The sequence below is a fragment of a genome, unplaced genomic scaffold (genome assembly GCF_019419815.1).
Source record: "Pyrus x bretschneideri cultivar Hongxiangsu unplaced genomic scaffold, Pyrus_bretschneideri_v1 Contig41, whole genome shotgun sequence".
Classification (NCBI taxonomy): domain Eukaryota; kingdom Viridiplantae; phylum Streptophyta; class Magnoliopsida; order Rosales; family Rosaceae; genus Pyrus; species Pyrus x bretschneideri.
In genome coordinates this window covers 3633881-3654209 of record NW_025999735.1, presented here as the reverse complement: position 1 = coordinate 3654209, position 20329 = coordinate 3633881, and the positions used below count along the sequence as shown (strand labels likewise).

The following is a 20329-nucleotide window of genomic DNA, read 5'->3' as shown; positions in this document are numbered from 1 at the left end:
AAAAAAACAACCCAGTTCGTCCGTCCCCCCCTAGGAGGAAGAAGAAGAAGAAGAAGAAGAAGAAGAAGAAGAAAGAAGAAGAGGAAGAAGAAGAAGGAAAAGAAAAAAAAAGGGAAAACTCAATTTGTCCCCCCCCCTCCCCCACATACCCACCTTGCAAAAGAAAAACAAGAAGAAGAAGAGAGAAGAAAAAAAGAAAAAAAGAAAAAAAAAACCCAGTTCGTCCGTCCCCCCGCACCTACCCTCTTCCCTCCACACCCATTCCCCCCCATTTTCCAGATTCCACCTTAACGGATTTGGGTTTTTTTTTTTTTTTTTTTTTTGGATTGCAGGTAATGGGTGCGAGGTTGGGTGCAGAGGGTGGGTGTGGAGAGTGGGTGCAGGGAGAAGAGGGGGTGGGGAGCAGGAAAACAAATTGGTTTTTTTTTTTTTTTTTTCTCTTCTTTTTTTTCTAGGTTGCAGTTGTAGAAAGGGGAAGAAGATGAATATGGGGAGAAGAGAGAGAAGGGGGGAAGGGAACTGATGTTGTGACGTTGGTTTTTTTTATTTTTATTAATGTACTTTTTTTATTATTTTAATATTTAAATAATATTAAATGATTTTTTTTGTTTTTAATAATATTTTATTAATTTTTTAATAAAAAAAGGGTTCCGATCAAGCTACATCATCATTTAACTGAGAAATAAACGGCCAAACTAACGGAAGGTATAACATTGACACAAATTCTAAAGATGAGGTATGACATTGTCAATTTGATAAGGTATGAAAGTGTCGTGACACCAATAATTGAGGTACTTTTTTGTAATTTACCCAAAGTAAAAATAATAAAATGCAATTTTTGTAAGACTTGAGTGTGGGTATTGAAACTTACCTTTTTCAACAACTTAATATAAGTTATAAAATCTAGTTGACTGAATCACAGAGTTAGATCAAGACATCATCTTTTTTTTTTTTTTTTTTTTTTTTATGTTTTAACAAACGATAGTTCTATACTAAGAAAAGATGATGAGTTTAGTCTCACAATGTGTTAACAATAATGCGATTTAAATTCGTTTTTGGTAAGAATGAAACCTAAGACCTCTCATTTACAAATGAAGAGAAATAACACTAGATCGTAGTACTAAATAGCAAGACATAACTTATTAAGTTTTTTTTTTTTTTAAATAAAAGAATAACTGATGGTAAGTTACGGTTATCTATCTTTTCTGAAAACCGAAAAGATCCACGTAACTTATTAAGTTTGAATATTATAATAAATATCTATTTGGCGACTAATCCCAGTTATTAAAGAAAGAAGCGTACAATCCCGTAAGTGCTGAAAGAATATTTCATAGAGTGACAAGGACCTAAGTATCTATTTGACCAAATAAAATCTTCTAGAGCGGGGCCCTTATATTTTATTGAGAAAAATACAAATTTTGGCGTTTTGGGAATCTCCGTCTTTAGGAGGGTTGGCACGTACCTGTCGCCTTCAAGGAAATCAGAAAGAAGAGAAGAGAAGAGAAGCAAAGGAGCAACAAAAGACAGATATCGGTTAGAATTATATGAGATTTGTAAGTGCAGCACTACGACTTAGTTTATATTATCCCTGGTTCGATTTGTATTTATTTCTTTGAACTATCAAAATCCCAGTTACGAGCAACATCCGTAATTCGATTGAGGACATTTCCACAGATCCAAATTATTAGCCCTGGTTCAATGACATCCTAAATTAGGGGATTGGTATGATTCGGTTTCACACAAAAAATTGGATTGGTCCAGTTTTGACCAATACTAACATTAAAATTAAACCAAACCAAATCATAGTTAATTGGTTTGATTCGGTTTAGTTTGGTCAGTTTAAACCTATTCAACACATAAATAAAAAAAGATTCAACATTTCAAGAGTTTTAACCTTCTAAACGCCACACATCGCATGCATTCTAATTCTATTGAAAAATTAAGCTTTTTAGAATATAAAAAGTTCGTCAAGTGGATAGAAAGAAGTTCCAATTAAATAAAGTCTCATGCCAGAAAACGATTTTTTAATTATAACCTCACATAAAATTCATTTAAATCACCTAATTTGATAGTCATTACAACTTATAATATGTTGAGTTGAGTCAATAGTCAATCACGAAAGTATTTATGTTCAATTCACGTTAAATCCAAACTTTTATCCAAATGAATTAAAAAAAAAAAAAAAACAAATAAAGAGTGTCTAAAAGGTAAAACGAAATATGTGGATGGCACCACCACCTTATTTTAATGGGGTTGTGCGCAGGGAACAGACTCTTCTTTTTTAGACACAAGTCTTCTTGGGCATGCACTTTGATTACAAATTCACAAGTTCTCTATCTTCCTCACGAGCTTAGCCCGATATACGGCGGACAACCGGGCGGAGGCTGGTGAGGGCAGTGTCATCGTAGGTTGCACCCAAGAGAGGGAGAGATGGCAGCGGAAGGTAGGAGATTTGTCGGAGTCGGAAAAGATTGCATCGAGCGATTGTGGGAGCAAAGCTCGCAATCAACACAGTAAAGAACAAGCATGGCAATAAAGATATAACAACTCTATCACAAGCAATCAAAGTCAAAAGCCATAAGATACTATCTATACTTCGGCGCAGACACCGAACGCTGCCGGCCACAAACCTGCAGATCCAGATTCCACCATCTTATGGCATTTCTAAGAAATTATCACTGTTTGCTCCAAACCAGTGCATTTGATTTGAAGGAGTTTCACAAATCATAACAATCTAATCTCAAAGTTCAGCCTCATGAAAACATCAACGAAATGAACGGGATACCGAAGGGCGTTCATCGCTACAATTAACGATCCAATCAAACCACGTATCTAACAGCAACATAACATGCTAGATTCAGTAAAGATGCATAAGTAAGAATGCACCAGTATAATATGCATACGCTCCAAACGCAGAGAAACATTTAGATTTCACATTACCTACTACTTCCCAACATTTGTTCATCATACAGGCACAGAAAAATAAGCAGAAAGCACTACAAAGACGAAAATTTTGAACAAAGAAGAGTAAAGGAAATTAATTTTGTTAGACATCAGAGCATGACATAAAACAACCCCTAAAGTCTTGGACGAGAGCGGAGAGAGAGATCTAACTCAAAGTGTTTCTGTTGCTAGACAGCCAAGTATGGCATAAAAGCGCCATTAGTCTAGGAATTAGGTTTACAAATATACAGAAACCTTAGCATCTCTCAAACCATATATATGAGGACACCATACACATCATATAAGCCTTTATTCAATGCGTAATAATAAAACACACGCATAACGGTCACCCAATTCGAAGGTAGATAGTTAAGTAATTCTTTTACCCTGACCATCCTCTCTGAGGAACCCCAGATGGATGTGCATTCAACCTGTCAATCACTGCATTAAAATCAACGGGTTGACCACTTTCTTCCATCCTCTGAATCACACTCGCAACGTGATCACTCCTGAACCCCATGGGAACCAATTTCTCAATCAACTCATTGTAAGGGTGGTTGTGCGGGAATTGTGGATTCCGAGCCATAAGATTTGGAGCCGTTGTTGGCTGTGGCGTATGGTGAGAGATACTCGTAGGAGGATATCCATAATGGGCAGAATATTGAGTTCTACCCCCTTCACTGTCATAGACCATATATGTACTCCCAGGAGGAAGTGCAGGATGAGGGCCAGCAGCACCATATCCCTCACCAGGTTGAGCTCCAAAAGCCCCCTTGATTTGCTGAGGTGGAGGCTGCTGTTGCATTGTTCGACCAGCTCCACCATATCCAAAAGGCATGGGATCAGAACGACCAGATCCTGGTTGAGGAATGTTGGAATATGGCACTTGCATCGGCATACTGTTTGGTGCAGACTCTGGAGGAGATGGGTTTGTTTGTTGACCAGGCGGATAGGGGTAGACATTTGTTGGTGGTGGCCTCATCTGGGGTTGCATAGAGGGCTGTTGTGGAAATTGCACCTGCTGACTCTGTGGTAATTGCTGCTGATACTGAGGGAACGACTGGACTTGTGTCTGATTCAATTGCGATTGTGTTGGCTGTGGTGTCACCCTTGGCATTTCTTGCACTTGGGGGTTTCGATACTGAGAATCAGGAGGCAAATATTGATTCTGTGGATGTGCTTGAGGTGGTGGATTTTGTAGCTGGGTTGGTAAATAATATGATTGTTGCTGAGTCACATTCTGAGGTGGGGGCTGCGTGGGAGCTGCCACAGGCTGCTGCTGTGGTGCCACTTGATGGGGCAGGGCTAGAGCTAATTGCTGGTTATGTGTTTCAGACGGGTTGTCAGCCTTTTGAGCATCAGAGGTATGTGGTGAAGCTCTCTCCTCATTGGATTGGGAATGGATTGATGATCCAGATCCTTTCTGTGCAAGCTGAAGCTTAGCTAATTCTTTCTGAGTCTCCGCAAGTTCTTGCTTGTCCCTTAGGATCTGGACAGACCTATGGACCTGAAGTCGGCATCAGAAAAAGTTCAATGACTGCTAAAATCATCTCTAAAAAGCCAAACTGATAAACAGTGGGTGGAAAGATGCACTACATGTTAAGAAGATGTGAACAGCCTGGCCCAGTTACTAACAACATAATAGAGCGTGAGAGAAGTAAAATATGCAAAATCCTTGGGTACAGAAGAGAAAAATCAAGATAAGATATACTGGGCAGGAAGAAAAAGACTAGTACTCATAAATTGACTTTGAACATCTCACATTCAGATTTCATCCGAACTCTTATTCCTAAAAGACCTATAAAATCACATTCCAAGCCAAACAAATTGACCATAATACCATCTGAAATGCTTAATTTAGAATTATAACTCACTTCTTGAAGATGTTTCTCAAGAGACTTGAGCTTTGAATCTGCTTCTTCATGATCACGACCTAAATCAGACCGCATCTCACCAATTGACTTATCAAGATTGTAGCAATACAATTCCAGCTGCGAAAGCCGTGAACTAATTCCTTCAAGAAAGCGCATGAGATTGTCGGCATACTTTTTCATGCTCTTTTCGACAGTAGCAATTACATCCTGGTGAAGAGATTCTTCCGGCTGGCTATAGGCAGGAGAAGAGAACATTGATTGTCTCGACATTCTACTTTTATGAAAATCCTGCCATTGGTATAGTGCAACAGCCACTAGTTAGCAAATCGAATAGGTTCAAACCATTTTAAGACTCGATAAACAGCGCGTATTAGGGTCCAAAGTAATGGCTCAAGATTTATGATTACAATATATCAACACGGAACTTCGAGTTTAAAGCGTCGTCGAACAAGAAGTTTGTTAATAACGAATGGTTTCCCAATGTGCAAAAATTAATCTTTTGAAGGGAAATCAAATAATTTTCAAAAATCTTAAATTCCTTTCCTTCCTTGGTATTGAGTTGCAACTTCAAAATTCAGAGCCTTACCAATCCAATTCATACCCATTTAATAAAGTTCAAAAAATTAAAAAGTAGAAACAAGAACCATCTAAAAAGATAAAACAAAACCCAGAATTTACCCAACTCCGCATACGATTCGAAACCCTAAATTAACAAAAATATAAACCTTAAAATCCCACAAAATTACTGCTCAGTCAGCTAATCTCTAGATCCATCCAAAAGGTAAGGGCAGTAACAGTACCTTCCCGGGATTATTCCCCATGACTGGTTCGCTGTGGTTGCCATTGGAGGAGTCCTGGTTGCCGTAGTCCTCGTAGGAGCAGAGAATGTCGTCCGACCCGAAATCGAATCCCTGTGACACCGGGTTGCCCCGACCCGATGATCCAGTCGCCATATTGGAAATGATCGCAAGTGTAGAGAGAGAAAGTAAGGGTTTTCGTAGAGAGAGAAAATTCGAGATGGAGAAGAAGATAGGAATGAAAAAAGAGATAGAGACTTAGGCGTTTGGTTTTGGTTTAGCCTGCAGAAGCAAGTTTCGTGGAAATAATCCAAATAATAAATATGATTTAATAAAAAATTATCCATTACTTTTATTTTATTGATATTTTAATTTAAAATAAGAAACACGAGGAGTATGGTGTTGGAGCTTACGGTAAGATAAGGATGAGTTGAACCGACCATGCTTTTTGATTTTACAGATATGGGTTTATAAAAAGTCCACTTTACAATATGGTCCTTTTATTTTCTAGAAATCCCAAATCTCTCCATTACTCGAGATTCTAGACTTCCACGAGTTTCGGCCCACAAAGCACGAAACCCAGCAGGCTTTAGACAAACTATTAATTCAGCCCAATTTGATCCAAATGGGCCGTTGAACTTAGGGTAGGCCAGCATTCAGCCTATTTCCGTTGGGCTTCCCACTGTTTTTATTCGAAAAAATTCTAATTCTTGTCGCTGGACATCCTAAATTTTTTAATGACCAGTTTATCCCATGTTAAAGGGGAATTTAATAGATTATAATTTATGGATTTTTATGAAGTTTAATTGATTTGTAGAGATTCCATATAAAGTTTTGATTCAATTCCCTTGAAATCTCATAGGAAGAGATGAGATCTGTGGATGCTTAAAATACACAATGAAATATCTATAGTTCCCTCAAATTCCTCAACTTTTTCAAATTATTTGAAATTACTTTCTAATTGAATACATCTGGAATGTTATAAACTTTTTTAAAATTGTTATTGAATACACCCGGATTTCTAAGGATTTTAATAAACTATTTCAAAATCTTAATTGAATGCACTTTGAATATCAGAGAATCACTTAAAATTCTGATTGAATACCCTTAGATTCATTAAAAGAATTGAAATCCCTCAAATTCACAATTGAATACACCACTCTTAATATTTCTTAGTATTTAACAAAATAGAAAATGTAAAATCAAAAAATGAAAAGAAAAGAAAGAGGGAGGAAGTTGTTGTCCAGAAACCTAAACCCAACCTTCCCCTCCCACGTTCTCTCTCTCAAATTTAGGTTTTTCTTAGGCATGTTTTACTCGTGACATTCAAGCTAGAACGTATCTTTAACATCCAGATCAAATAGAAATATTGTCACATCCCGGCCCGGGTGGGACCACTTCCCGGGCCCGCTCCACTACTGTAGCACGATATTGTCCGTTTTGGGCCTCGACCACGCCCTCACGGTTTTGTTTCTGGGAACTCACACGAGAACTTCCCGATGGGTCACCCATCCTGGGAGTGCTCTCGCGCGCTACTCGCTTAACTTCGGAGTTCCCATGGAACCCAAAGCCAGTGAGCTCCCAAAAGGCCTCATGCTAGGTAGGATGAGAATATACATTTAAGGATCAGTCCCCTGGGCGATGTGGGATGTTACAATCCACCCCCCTTAGGGGCCCGACGTCCTCGTCGGCACATTTCCGGCCAGGGATAGGTTCTGATACCAATGTCACATCCCGGCCCAGGTGGGACCACTTCCCGGGCCTGCTCCACCACCGTAGCACGATATTGTCCGCTTTGGGCCCCGACCACGCCCTCACGGTTTTGTTTCTGGGAACTCACACGAGAACTTCCCGATGGGTCACCCATCCTGGGAGTGCTCTCGTGCGCTACTCGCTTAACTTCGGAGTTCCCATGGAACCCGAAGCCAGTGAGCTCCTAAAAGGCCTCGTGCTAGGTAGGGATGGGAATATACATTTAAGGATCACTTCCTTGGGCGATGTGGGATGTCACAATCCACCCCCCTTAGGGGCCCGACGTCCTCGTCGGCACACACGCGACCAGGGTTAGGCTCTGATACCAATGTCACATCCCGGCCCGGGTGGGACCACTTCTCGGGCCTGCTCCACCACCGTAGCACGATATTGTCCGCTTTGGGCCCCGACCACGCCCTCACGGTTTTGTTTTTGGGAACTCACACGAGAACTTCCCGATGGGTCACCCATCCTGGGAGTGCTCTCGCGCGCTACTCGCTTAACTTCGGAGTTCCCATGGAACCCGAAGGCAGTGAGCTCCCAAAAGGCCTCGTGCTAGGTAGGATGGGAATATACATTTAAGGATCAGTCCCCTGGGCGATGTGGGATGTTACAATTCACCCCCCTTAGGGGCCCGACGTCCTCGTCGGCACATTTCCGGCCAGGGATAGGCTCTGATACCAAATTGTCACATCCCCGCCCGGGGTGGATCACTTCCCGGGCCCGCTCCACCACCGTAGCACGATATTGTCCGCTTTGGGCTTACCATTCCCTCACGGTTTTGTTTTTGGGAACTCACGAGCAACTTCCCAGAGGGTCACCCATCCTGGGATTGCTCACGAGCAACTTCCCAGTGGGTCACCCATCATAGGATTGCTCTCGCGCGCTACTCGCTTAACTTCGGAGTTCCCATGAACAAAACCGTGAGGGAATGGTAAGCCCAAAGCGGACAATATCGTGCTACGGTAGTGGAAGCGGGCCGGGGAAATGGTCCCACCCGGGTCGGGATGTGACATTGGTATTAGAGCCTAACCCTGGTCGCGTGTGTGCCGACGAGGACGTCGGGCCCCTAAGGGGGGTGGATTGTGACATCCCACATCGCCCAGGGAAGTGATCCTTAAATGTATATTCCCATCCTTACCTAGCACGAGGCCTTTTAGGAGCTCACTGGCTTCGGGTTCCATGGGAACTCCGAAGTTAAGCGAGTAGCGCACGAGAGCACTCCCAGGATGGTTGACCCATCGGGAAGTTCTCGTGTGAGTTCCCAGAAACAAAACCGTGAGGGCGTGGTCGGGGCCCAAAGCGGACAATATCGTGCTACGGTGGTGGAGCAGGCCCGGGAAGTGGTCCCACCCGGGCCGGGATGTGACAAATATGCAAGACTGATTAAGCTTTGCGAAAACCTTATGAAAAACCATGCAACCGTTGAGAGCGTGACATTCGCCTTAAGTGAACTTACAATTCTGAGCCACATGTAGCACTACTCAATTTCAGAGTGACATTACAACATAAATTACATCCAGTTAATTGTCTAAACATCCTAATGATGATCAAGCACTAAGATATAAAGATAGTTTAAAATAGTGAATGACAATTTAAGGTAAGCATGCATAACAACATAAGTAAATTGAAAAAAAAAAAAAAAAAAACAAACCTACATATTCATGCTAAGGCTCTTAGCCTCGTCTTAGAGAAAATTAGTTAGAAATAATTATAAGGGTAAATTACCGTTTGATCCCCTGAACTATTGGTGCAGTCCAAATTGACCCCCTAAACTATTTTTTTGGTAAATTAGCCACCAGAACTATTTGAAATAAGTCTATTGACCCATTGTCATTAGATTTTGTCCACTATTATGTCAAATTCAAGGGCAAATTAGTCCTCTTATCATCAATTCTTACATGTCACTTATAACCACCAATAAATTCTAACATGTGGAAACATAATAATGTGTAATGACAATGTGAAATGGTACGTTATGCAAACATTTGGTTTCTTTATGTTTCTTATTATGATATAAGTTTTTGAATTATTCCGTGTCCACGTGTCATTATTTTATTGGTAGTTATAGCTGATAAGTTAGAATGGGTGATAAAAAATTAATTTGCCTTTGAATTTGACGGAACATTGGAGGAAATCTAACGACAAGGGGCTAATTGGCTTATTTTAAATAGTTCAGGGGGTTAATTTATCAAAAAAAAAAAAGTTCAGGGGATTAATTTATCAAAAAAATAGTTCAGGGGAACAATTTCAACTAGGATAATAGTTTAGAAGGTCAAACCGTGGTTTACCCTAATTATAATGGAATATCAAAATTGTTATTAAGATGAAAAGAGGGAAAAACCCCTAGTGGTACAAAGTTGCAAATCGTCAAAGCTCTCCTATTCCTAAGCCAAATTCCAAAGTAAATTTGTCTCTGGTTTACAAACTTTTGTAATATATGGTAGACTAGAAAATTTAACTCTTACTTAAATTAGGTTCCCCACAAAATTTTGAAAAAACTAGTACAATAATGTAACATAATAATAAATCCTAATTCAACGCATACTCAAACTATGAAGATTCTTTCCTTTTGACTAACCAAATCTCCATAGATTTAGTCCTATGAAGTGTCATTGGAAATCTTAAGATGTCCTATTCGAAGTTGTAGAAGGAAATTTCCCCAGCAAAAGGCATCTTTAATAAATTTTCACCCAAACAAGTATGAAAGGTCAATCTGTCCATTACTTCACACATGCACTCTTTTAATCACTACGACCAAACGACTTGGATTTACAGCTGAGATTTTGACACATTCAACTTCAATGCTTTGAGAATTTGCTCTAATTTGAATTACTCAAAACCTCCATTTTTCATTGCCTGCCCATCAGAATAGATTCTGCTACACCTTTAATAAAAAAATACAAAAGGAATATATCAAAACTCTCCAAAAGTACATACAAAATCCACTTACGAATAGGGTAATATATAATATAAAAATGACTCGTCAATAAGCATCAAATCTTCTTCCTTTATGTCCAATTTTAGATAGAGTTTTCTTGTTCATCGTCTCAAACCTATGAAGCCCTGATTCTTCACATCAGTGTCGATTCACACTCTTAGATTGGGAGTGGGAGTGAGAACGACGGATGTCCTCGAAGAGCAGTGGGTTTGAGTTGAGGAATGTGTTACGATTGTGATTGCCTTGATCACAATTAGAAGCTTATGATTACTTTAATTAGTAGTTAATCAAGTTGTTTAGTTATATGGCCAACTGGCACCTTGTGACAGTGGAAGCATACATGTAACCAATTGGGCGTGTTAGTTCCTAACAGTCATTTGAAAAATAAAATACAATATTACAAAAACATTTCAGCTTTCTCTCTCTATCTCTCCCTAATTCCTTCCTTTTCTCAATTGTTAGCTGGTTAACTTGTGAGTTGAGAAAAGGTCACAAAGTCTTGATTCAATCATTGGTATCATCCTCTTCACCTTGGACTCCTCCTTGTATGAACCGCCATACCACAAACTCTTGCTTAATCACCATGGATGCTCGTTTGGAAGCCATTAAAGCTGTTTTGGCTGCCATCCCTCAAGTCATTTAAACCTCAATTGCTACCAACAACACTTCTTTGACTATGCTCATGGACTCTAAACTCATTATGGGTTTCGAACAATTTCGTCGAGAGCAAGCTTATGTCGACAAGGGCATTTCATCATCCGATTAGGCAGCTCTCAGCCTAAATTTCGTCAATCCACCACATTTCACTACTGAGGCGGGTGATTTTCATTACATCAAAACATCGCGACAGCTCAGACGTGACAATTCTAATGCAGGAAGCTTTGCACCCAAGCCTTAGTAGCAACATCGCCCCGATTTCCCATGATTCACCAATGGCGAGAATCTCTTAGCTTGGATCTACAAATCTAAGCAATATTACACCTATTACCATGTCCTGGAGTAGCAAAAGGTAGTCATCGCCTATTTCCACCTGGAAAATGAGGCATTGCAATGGTTTAAGTGGTGCGACTGTATCCGCTCCACACCTACATGGGTCGAATTTACTTGAGCTTTTTGCCAAGAGTTTGGTCCTTCAGAATTCGAAGATTACACTAAAGAACTATTTAAACTCAAGAAAATAAGTATTCTTAAGGATTACATACTTGAATTTCGTAGGCTTGCTAATCGCACTACTGATGTTGGCCATATTCTATTAAAAAGTTGCTTTATTGGTGGGTTAAAAAGAGAATTGAAATATGATGTTAAGCTGCTGAAACCCAATTCTATGCATGATGCAATAGCAATAGCAATAGCTGTCTAATTAGATGCTAAGCTTATATATCTTAAACTAGTGCCTTCTAAACATGTTCCTCTAGTTAAGCCTCCACCCTTACCTAATCATGTTCTGGTGAGAACCTGATACCCTGCCTTGCCTTACAAGAAATTAATCCCTGAGGAAGTCCACAAAAAAAAAAAAAAAAAAAAAGGGTGAGTGTTGGTTTTGTGATGACAAGTGGGGTTAGGGGACACAAATGTGCTCATAAACAACTTCTCATGTTGGATATATTGTCTGATGATGAGTTAGGGGATGAAGAAACAAATTTTATTCTTGTGGAATTGCAAAACATGGCACTTAGCGAGTGTGCTTTCTATGATACTAGTGCCAATCACTCAGTTCAAACAATGAAAGTTGAGGGTCTGGCTAATAATCACACTGTTAGGATGTTGTTGGACTCTAGGAACGCCCATAATTTCATAGACTTTAAACTAGTCAAGAAATTGGGGTGGTCATTACAACCAACAAAACTTTTTGAGGTGATGATTGCTTATGGAGGCAGAGTGAAAAGACAAAGCTGTTGTAGGCAGGCTCCCTTGGTGGTGGGGAATTACAGTTGCCAAATTGATTTGTTTGCTTTACCCTTAGGGGGTTGTGATGTAGTCTTAGGGGTCCAATGGTTGTCCACAGTAAGCCCAATACTACAGGATTTTCAACATTTGACTATGGAGTTTAAGGTGGGACACCAGCAGTTCAAATTGTCTCATTGTGCAGCTTCACAATCACAAATACAAGACATTTCAGTGCATCAGATGGACAATAAGTTCTCCACTTCCAATTTAGGACTAATATTGTACTTTTATGGATGTTGGTAATGTTAAACCTCTGAGCTTACTTCTTCACAATCCACTGAATTACAGGCAGTTTTGGGAAAACTTGAGGAGGTCTTTGCCATTCTTTCTACATTACCTTCTTCCAGGTCCCAGGACCACAAGATTCCATTGATTCTAGGAGCAAGACCCCCTAATATAAGGCCTTACCATTATGGTCCTTTACAAAAATCAGAAATTGAAAAGGCAGTTCAGGAGTTGCTGCAATTTGAATTTATAAGACCAAGCCATAGTCCATTTTCCTTTCCAGATTTGCTAGTTAAGAAGAAAGAATGAACTTGGAGACTATGTATGGATTATAAGGAGTTAAACAGCATTACCATCAAGGATAAATATCCAATACCACTTATAAATGACCTATTAGATGAGCTATTTGGGGCTAGGTTATTTCCAAGTTGGATCTAAGGTCTGGTTACCACCATATTCGAATGCATAAATAGGATGTGGAAAAAAATGCCTTCAGGACACATGAAAGATACTATGAATTCTTAGTAATGTCATTTGGGCTTACTAATGCTCCTGCAAGCTTTCAGAGTTTAATGAATGATATCTTTAAACCCCATCTCAAGAAAGTTTATATTGGTATTTTTTGATGACATACTAGTTTATAGCAAAACTTGGAAGGATCATCTCTCTCATTTGCACCAGACTTTGGAGTTATTATTGCAGCACCAATTGTATGTGAAGAAGTCTAAATGTTCTTTTGGTCAGGAACATGTTGAATACTTGGGTCACATAGTATCTAGTGCTGGAGTTGCTACTGATCCAACCAAGATACAAGCTATTCTAGATTGGCCATTCCTTAGGAATGTGAAGGAACTAAGGGGATTTCTGGGGTTAACAAGTTATTACATAAAGTTTGTACAAGGCTATGGCAAAATATGTCAGCCTTTGTATCATCTCATAAAAAAAATGGCTTCATGTGGTTTGAGTTAGCTAAATTAGCCTTCCAATAGTTAAAAAGAGTGATGACCTCCCCTAGGATATTACCCTTACCTGATTTCTCAATTCCATTTGTTATAGAATGTGATGCTTCTGCAAATGGGATAGTGGCAGTGTTACAACAACAGGGAAAAAGCCATTGGTTTTTCTAGCAAGGCCTTGGGTCCGAAGAATCAGGCTATGTCTACTTATGAGAGGGAACTTATAGCTGTGGTGCATGCCATCAAAAAATGGCAGAACTACCTTCAGGGACAACATTTCACAATCAAAACAAATCACAATAGCTTGAAGTATTTCTTAAATCAAAGAGCTATTACCCCATTTCAGCAAAATTGGGTTTCAAAGCTATTGGGCTTTGATTATGAGATACAATACAAACAAGGTGTGGAAAAATGTGGTGGCTGATGTTCTATCCAGGGTACTTAGTTCAACTACACTAAAAGCACCCCACAATGAAGATTTAGGAGGATGTGTCAGTATTACATACCCTTACTTTGGGTGATTGGATGATTTAAGAAGATAATTGGAACATGATGTTTGGGTAACACAAAAGAAAGAAGAATTGATGACTGCCATTCACTCCAATGTTGTCACTTCCCATTTATCAGAGTACCATTGATAATGGGTTCTTAAAGCACAAAGCTAAGATTGTGATTGGTCCATATTATAATTGGAGGCACAAAATTTTTGAAGAACATCACTACACTCTCATGGTTGGTCATGAAGGTGTTCAGAAAACCTACCACAGATTAAAGATAAGCTTTTATTGGGTAGGAATGAAAAAAGACATCAAGTCTTGGGTAGCTGAGTTAAGATTTGTTAATAGAACAAGTACTTCAGCCATTTCCAATTCCTAACAATGTTTGGAGGGACATTAGCATGGATTTTATCAGTGGCTTACGCAATTACAAGGGCAAATATGTTATTTTGGTAGTTGTGGACATGTTATCTAAATATGCTCACTTCATTGCTCTTGGACACCTTTATACTGCAACCATGGTAGCTCAGGAGTTTGTAGAACGTGTGTTCAAGCTGCATGGCATTCCAGTAACCATAGTAAGTAATGAGAGATAATGTCTTCCTCAATGCATTTTGGAAGGAATTTTTCAAAATGAGTGTATCAAAGTTGTGTATGAGTTCTAGATACCACCCCTAGAGTGATGAACAGACTTAGGTGGTTAATAGGTGCTTGGAGACCTATCTTAAGTGCTTCATAAGCTGCCAACCCAAAAAATGGCTCTATTGGCTCCCATGGGCTGAATGGAGTTACAACTCTTCATTTCATAGCTCATCCAAGTTCTCTCCCTTTGAAATTGTTTATGGTTTTCCCCCTCCACACATTGCTTCTTATGAAATGGGCATTGCTAAATTAGAAATACTTAAGCAAGGATTGATGGCAAAAGATAAGCTCCTAGCTATGCCCAAGACTAATCTATTGGTGGCTCAGAATAGGATGAAGGCTCAAGCTGATAAGCATAGAAAGGAGAAAGTGTTTAAAGTTGGAGACTTGGTTTATTTGAAATTGGTACACTATCAATTGCAATCCTTGGCTGCATATGCTTATCACAAACTACATCCCTGGTTTTATGGACCTTGTGAGGTTTTAGAGAGGATTAGGAATGTAGCACATCATGTTTTCCATGTTAGCTGTTTGAAGAAGCATTTGGGTCCGGGGGTTAGTCCTCTATCAGTTCTACCAGTGGTAACAGAAGATGGGTTGCAGTCACAAGAGCCAATGTTAATTCTGCAAAGGAGAGTGTACAAGATGTTGGAGTGCAATTACTCGTACAGTGGAAGAACAACAAGGAAGAAGATGCTACATGGGAGGATTATAATGAGTCTGTTAAAAAATTTCCAGATTTTTCTCTGTGATTACAACCTTGTGTACAAGGTTTATTTAAAGGGGTGGGTAATGTTACAATTGTGATTGCCTTGATCATAATTAGAAGCTTATTAGTACTTTAATTAGTAGTTAATCAAGTTGTTTAGTTATATGGCCAACTGGCACTTTGTGATAGTGGAAGCATATATGTAACCAATTGGGTGTATAGGTCCTCAATGGTCATTTAAAAAAATAAAATACAATATTACAAAAACATTTCAGCTCTCCCTCTATCTCTCGCTCCTTCCTTCCCTTCCTCCATTGTTATCTGGTTAACTTGCAGGTTGAGAAAAGGTCATAGAGTATTGATTCTATTAGAATGGCGAGGTTCAGCTGGGTTCGACAATTTTGATAAAAAATATGTGAGTATCATGAAATCGGGGAAATTGAAAGAAATTTCAATTATTTCGATACTCAAACTAGATATTTGATAGGTAAATATGGCACTGCAACGCTTGATTGCAGAGGCATCCATGGTGCTTCGTTTCCTTTAATTTTTTTTTCCTTGCCCTTCATGTCTCCTTTTGGCTACTTCATTCTTTGATGCATCCCATTTTTCTGAAACCTTATCTCAACCACTGGTTTTCATTTTAAAAAGTGGAATGCCGATATTTATCAAGCCTACTCATGCGCAAACCATGTGCAAGAGAGTAAGAGGTTCGGAAGAGATTAGCATATGGAGAAATTCACAAAGGCAAGGATCAAGGTCAATCAATACCAAAAGGATGTATATTACAAAATGAATTGATACATCATATTGGAAGACTAAATTTATAAACTAAATTTGCAAACTACATGATGTGTCACTAATAGGAAATGAGCACGTTTATCAACGTTTAAGTAATAATTCAATCATCAACTTCAATGTCATTTAGTTTACAAAATTTAGTTTACAAAATTTAGTCTACAAATTTAGTCTCCCTAATATTACTCAGACTAGAGCAGCCGCAACAAGGTTTTTTCAAATGGGCAAAACTCACGGGCAAGTCAAATGGCCTATCCAAGGCCAATGTTGCTCTATAAATATGAAGATTGAAGAGAAGGATCTCTGAATCAGCACACAAAGCTTCATATTCTTGCTGTCTTTTACTTAGTCTAGGTTTTTTATTTCTAGCTACTGGCTGTTTACCTTTCAAATTCTTAGTTCATGTAATTTTATTGCATTAAGCTTTATTGTTTTACACACTTCTAAGTCTCACTACAAGAAAAATGGGCTATGGATACAAAATTGAGGACACATAGGAGGAGTTTGTGTCCCTTTGAACACTAATAGGGTGAAACAATGCGCATTTTATAAAGGGCACCAAGTATTGTGCCCAAATGTAAAAAAAGTGGACACAAACACATTATTCGGCACGAAAACCGAGACTTTTTTGCCCAAATGTCCATCCAGCTTTCACGTGTCCCTTTAATGTCAGAAATGAAAATTTAATATTAATTTTGCAAAGACACAATAACAGTTTTCGTGCCCTCTAATTTAATATATTTAAATGAAAAGTAGGTTTTTTGTGTCCTCTACATATTTACTTTTTCCTATTCCACAATAATAAGGTTATTTATTAATTTCAAACTGACACAATAATATTTTCGTGCCCTTTGTTTTAAATAAAATAAGAATAGACCGAAAAAAAAATACCGCTCTCTCTCTTGTCAATCTTCACTCTTCACTCTTCTCAATTCCTTCCTTCCGCCTCTCCTCTTTCCCTTTCCCTTCATTTTCAACCCCAACATTTCCTCTCAATTCCTCCCGCCTCTCCTCTGTCTCTCCCTTTCCCAATCAACCCAAGCCTCTCACCAACCTCGGGCTCTCCTCGTCAACCACAACCTCACTTAAACTATCCTCCATTTCCTCCTCAATCATCTTCCTCCCTCTCGTATCCTCTCTCTTCCTCTACTCTTTCACGCAACAGCGCCGCCGTCCACTAGTCACCAACGGCCGCCAAATTATACCTCCAGAATCATCTTCTAGTCCTCTTTCTAACCCCTAAGTTTGTTTCTACAAATTCGTAACCGAATTTTCTCAATTTCAGATCTAAGAAACGGTGACCGCGGGTTTTCCGGCCAATTTCTGGCCAAGCTTGCAGGAATTGGACCTCGACCTAAGAGGTAAAAATGATCTTCTCCTCGTGGGCTGTCCTCTAATGTAAGTGCTTTTCCAAAATAGAAATTTCAGTTTTGGGATCAATTCTAGATTTCAAATTTTAATTCCATTATAGATGTCAATTAGTATTGTATCCCATATTTGAAATGTTGTAAATTGCTTCTGTTGATCCCAGATTCAATAATCTGTAATTTTTTTTAAGATTTGCTGGTGTGAATAAGAAATTTAAAGTCCGTTAAAAAAAAAAAGTAAAGCACGAAAATAACGAATGGAGTATTGGTAGTCCATCTTGTGGGAATGGTTTTGCATGCGACTATATTTGTCTTGGTTTCTGATGAGTGATGGCTATAGAATCCATGTGTACCCGATGAATATTGTAGTCTGTTAGCCGCGTGGCTCTTTTAGTCACTAAGATCAAGCATGAAATGATTGATTGCGTTTGAAAATTTGTATGAAATGATTGGTAGGTTTTGGAATTGTTGATGGAATAAGTCATGGGTTTATGAATTTGGGGTTTATATGTTGTCAGTTTCTAGCGTATTTTGATTATATATGCATTGGTATTAATGGTGGGAACTGGAAGGTCCATTTCTCCAGTCCAGATGACCAGCTGGATGACGACAGAGTTGCATGGAGGACAACTTCTCACTCCTCTCTTCCTCTTAGACTTCGATGTAGTGGCAAGGCTCTTCATTTTTTCATTATAATCACCCATTCCACTTCCAAATAAGTCATATTTTTGGGTATTGTGTTTATTCATCTGATTGTTTTTGTTTTTTAGCTTTTAGCTCATTTGTTTCTAATATAGGAACTGGGATATAGTTGGACTTAATTTAAGTCTATTCTGTTTTAAATTTCGAGGTTGAATTTGGGGCTTGTGTTTCAGAACTGTGATTTAATATGTTGTCAAATTAGATTTGGGAGTTCCTGTTCTGGCTTCGAAGTTCAAAGTTCTTCTTGGAGAGGTATTAGTAACTGTTAAAAACTAAGACTTTTCATTAAAAAAGAAAAGGTTGTGATCTGTTATTTGGGTGTTTTAACTTTCTCTTTGCTGGTGGGGAATTGTTCAGCTGGTGGAAAATGTGTAAAATGCTTTGTGTTATGTTTCTATGAATTGTTCCTCATTTTGTATCATAGGTTAGTTTAAGGATGGTAATAGGATATTTCTTAATTGTTCTTAGACCTGCCTCAAATTGATAATGCATTATCCAAAAAGTAATAATGTCCGAGTAATGGAGTAGTCTTGTAAAAAAGAAGACGTCAAGCAAAAAGAAGACGTTGTCAAAAAGAAGACTGCAGTTATTCAGGTTAATGCTTGAACAAAATGAAATAGAAAATGAAAGCATTAAGTAGTCATCATGTCCCAATCCTGTCAATGATAACTGGATTGACATGCATGCATACAATGTACGAGATCAATACAAACATCCAAATGTCTCAAAAACTACATCTCACATTTAATTTTAGTTCAAATGAGTACACATTTGACATAAACTAAAGTATTTTTTTCTTCCAATTTTTCAGGCACAGCGGTTTATTACTCTCATTAATGTTTGTGTTTATATACCGTGCACTATATTTTTAGTCATTGTAACTATGATTGTTTAATGATTGTGGTTGTTTTTGGGATCTTTTTTTTGTGTCTTAGGCTGAAGAACATGATGGAAATGAACTTGATCGTGTGACTTTTTCCAAAATGACACACACAAGAGGACCTAAGCAACTCCTAGTTGATGATGAATCTGCCAAAATGATGGTAATTTGTACATTTTCACTTGACCAAATTTATTTCCAGCAATCTTTAATGAAATTTTATGCATTTACGGATGATTAAGGCTTTTACAAACAATTGGCGTTTGGAAATCTGGAAGTGGAGGTTTGTGAGCGTGGTGAAAAGGTAACAACAAATGTTCGCAATAGGATTTATGCAGAAGTTCTGGGCCTAGAGAAGCGAAATCAAGTGCAGGGCTTTGGCCTTGGAGTTGGTTGGGCAGATGTACCAGGAATTGTTACTGAATAGCAAGGTATTTCTAGGGAAGTGAAGTATCTTCGGGAAGCTTATGAAGCTCAGAAACAAGCCACTACTGCTACAGAAGCAAAAATGACTCGCATGATGCACAAGGCAAATGAGAAAGTGGAAAAAATGAAAAGAGAGCAAGAAGAAAGCATATAAAGGCTTAGGGCCGAACAAGAGGAGAATTTGAGGTTAGCAAAGGTGCAAATGGCTGAGCAATTGAAAGCCATGTTGGCACATTTTGGTACATGTAGGCATCAACATTGGTTCATTTGGAGTAGGTGCTCTACAAAGTACTTCAACTCAGCAGCAAGGTGTGGAAGCTTACACGCTCAAATTTCAACGCGTTTCGAAGGTGGAAATGACAAGAATGTGCAGTGTGGACCTCCAATTTCTAATGCTATGATGCATGAGGACTGCCAAAGTGAGAATACTGGTTAGTTGTCATCAAACAGCCCTTGTAAATGTGTATTTTGTTTATATATTGCTGGTTTAACCATTAGTACGTTTGAATTGGGGATACAAGCTTGGATATGTTATATTTTGTTGTATATAGAGAATCCCGGGTATGTCCAACATAGGATAACATATATTTTTTGGTTTAACATTTGGATGGGTTGTATTGTTAGGTTGCATGAATCGGTCTTAGCCAAGAACATGGGTTATGTAATATATTAACTTCACTATTTTAGTGCTAATGTTGATTTATGTTTAGTTTGTAATGGATGATTTGTAAGTTCCTAAAATTTGGTGGAAATTAGGTTCTGTGAGCAACCTGATGATTTCTATATTTAAATAAAAATATCTAATTGTACCACAAATTTTCAATTGTGCTGGAGTTTTATTGTATTTTTTAAAATATAATAGTGGCACAATTT

General features: G+C 38.6%; 1 protein-coding gene across 1 annotated transcript; it reads right to left on the bottom strand.

The window, feature by feature from the left end:
* Positions 1-3028: 3028 nt before the first annotated feature.
* Positions 3029-5921, bottom strand: LOC103948550 (protein HOMOLOG OF MAMMALIAN LYST-INTERACTING PROTEIN 5). Its single transcript, XM_009359602.3, has 3 exons — positions 5618-5921; positions 4818-5105; positions 3029-4450 (listed from the first exon to the last, which is right to left on the bottom strand). Exons 1-3 carry the CDS (start codon positions 5768-5770, stop codon positions 3326-3328), a joined length of 1566 nt encoding a protein of 521 aa, XP_009357877.2. The 5' UTR covers positions 5771-5921; the 3' UTR covers positions 3029-3325.
* Positions 5922-20329: the final 14408 nt, after the last annotated feature.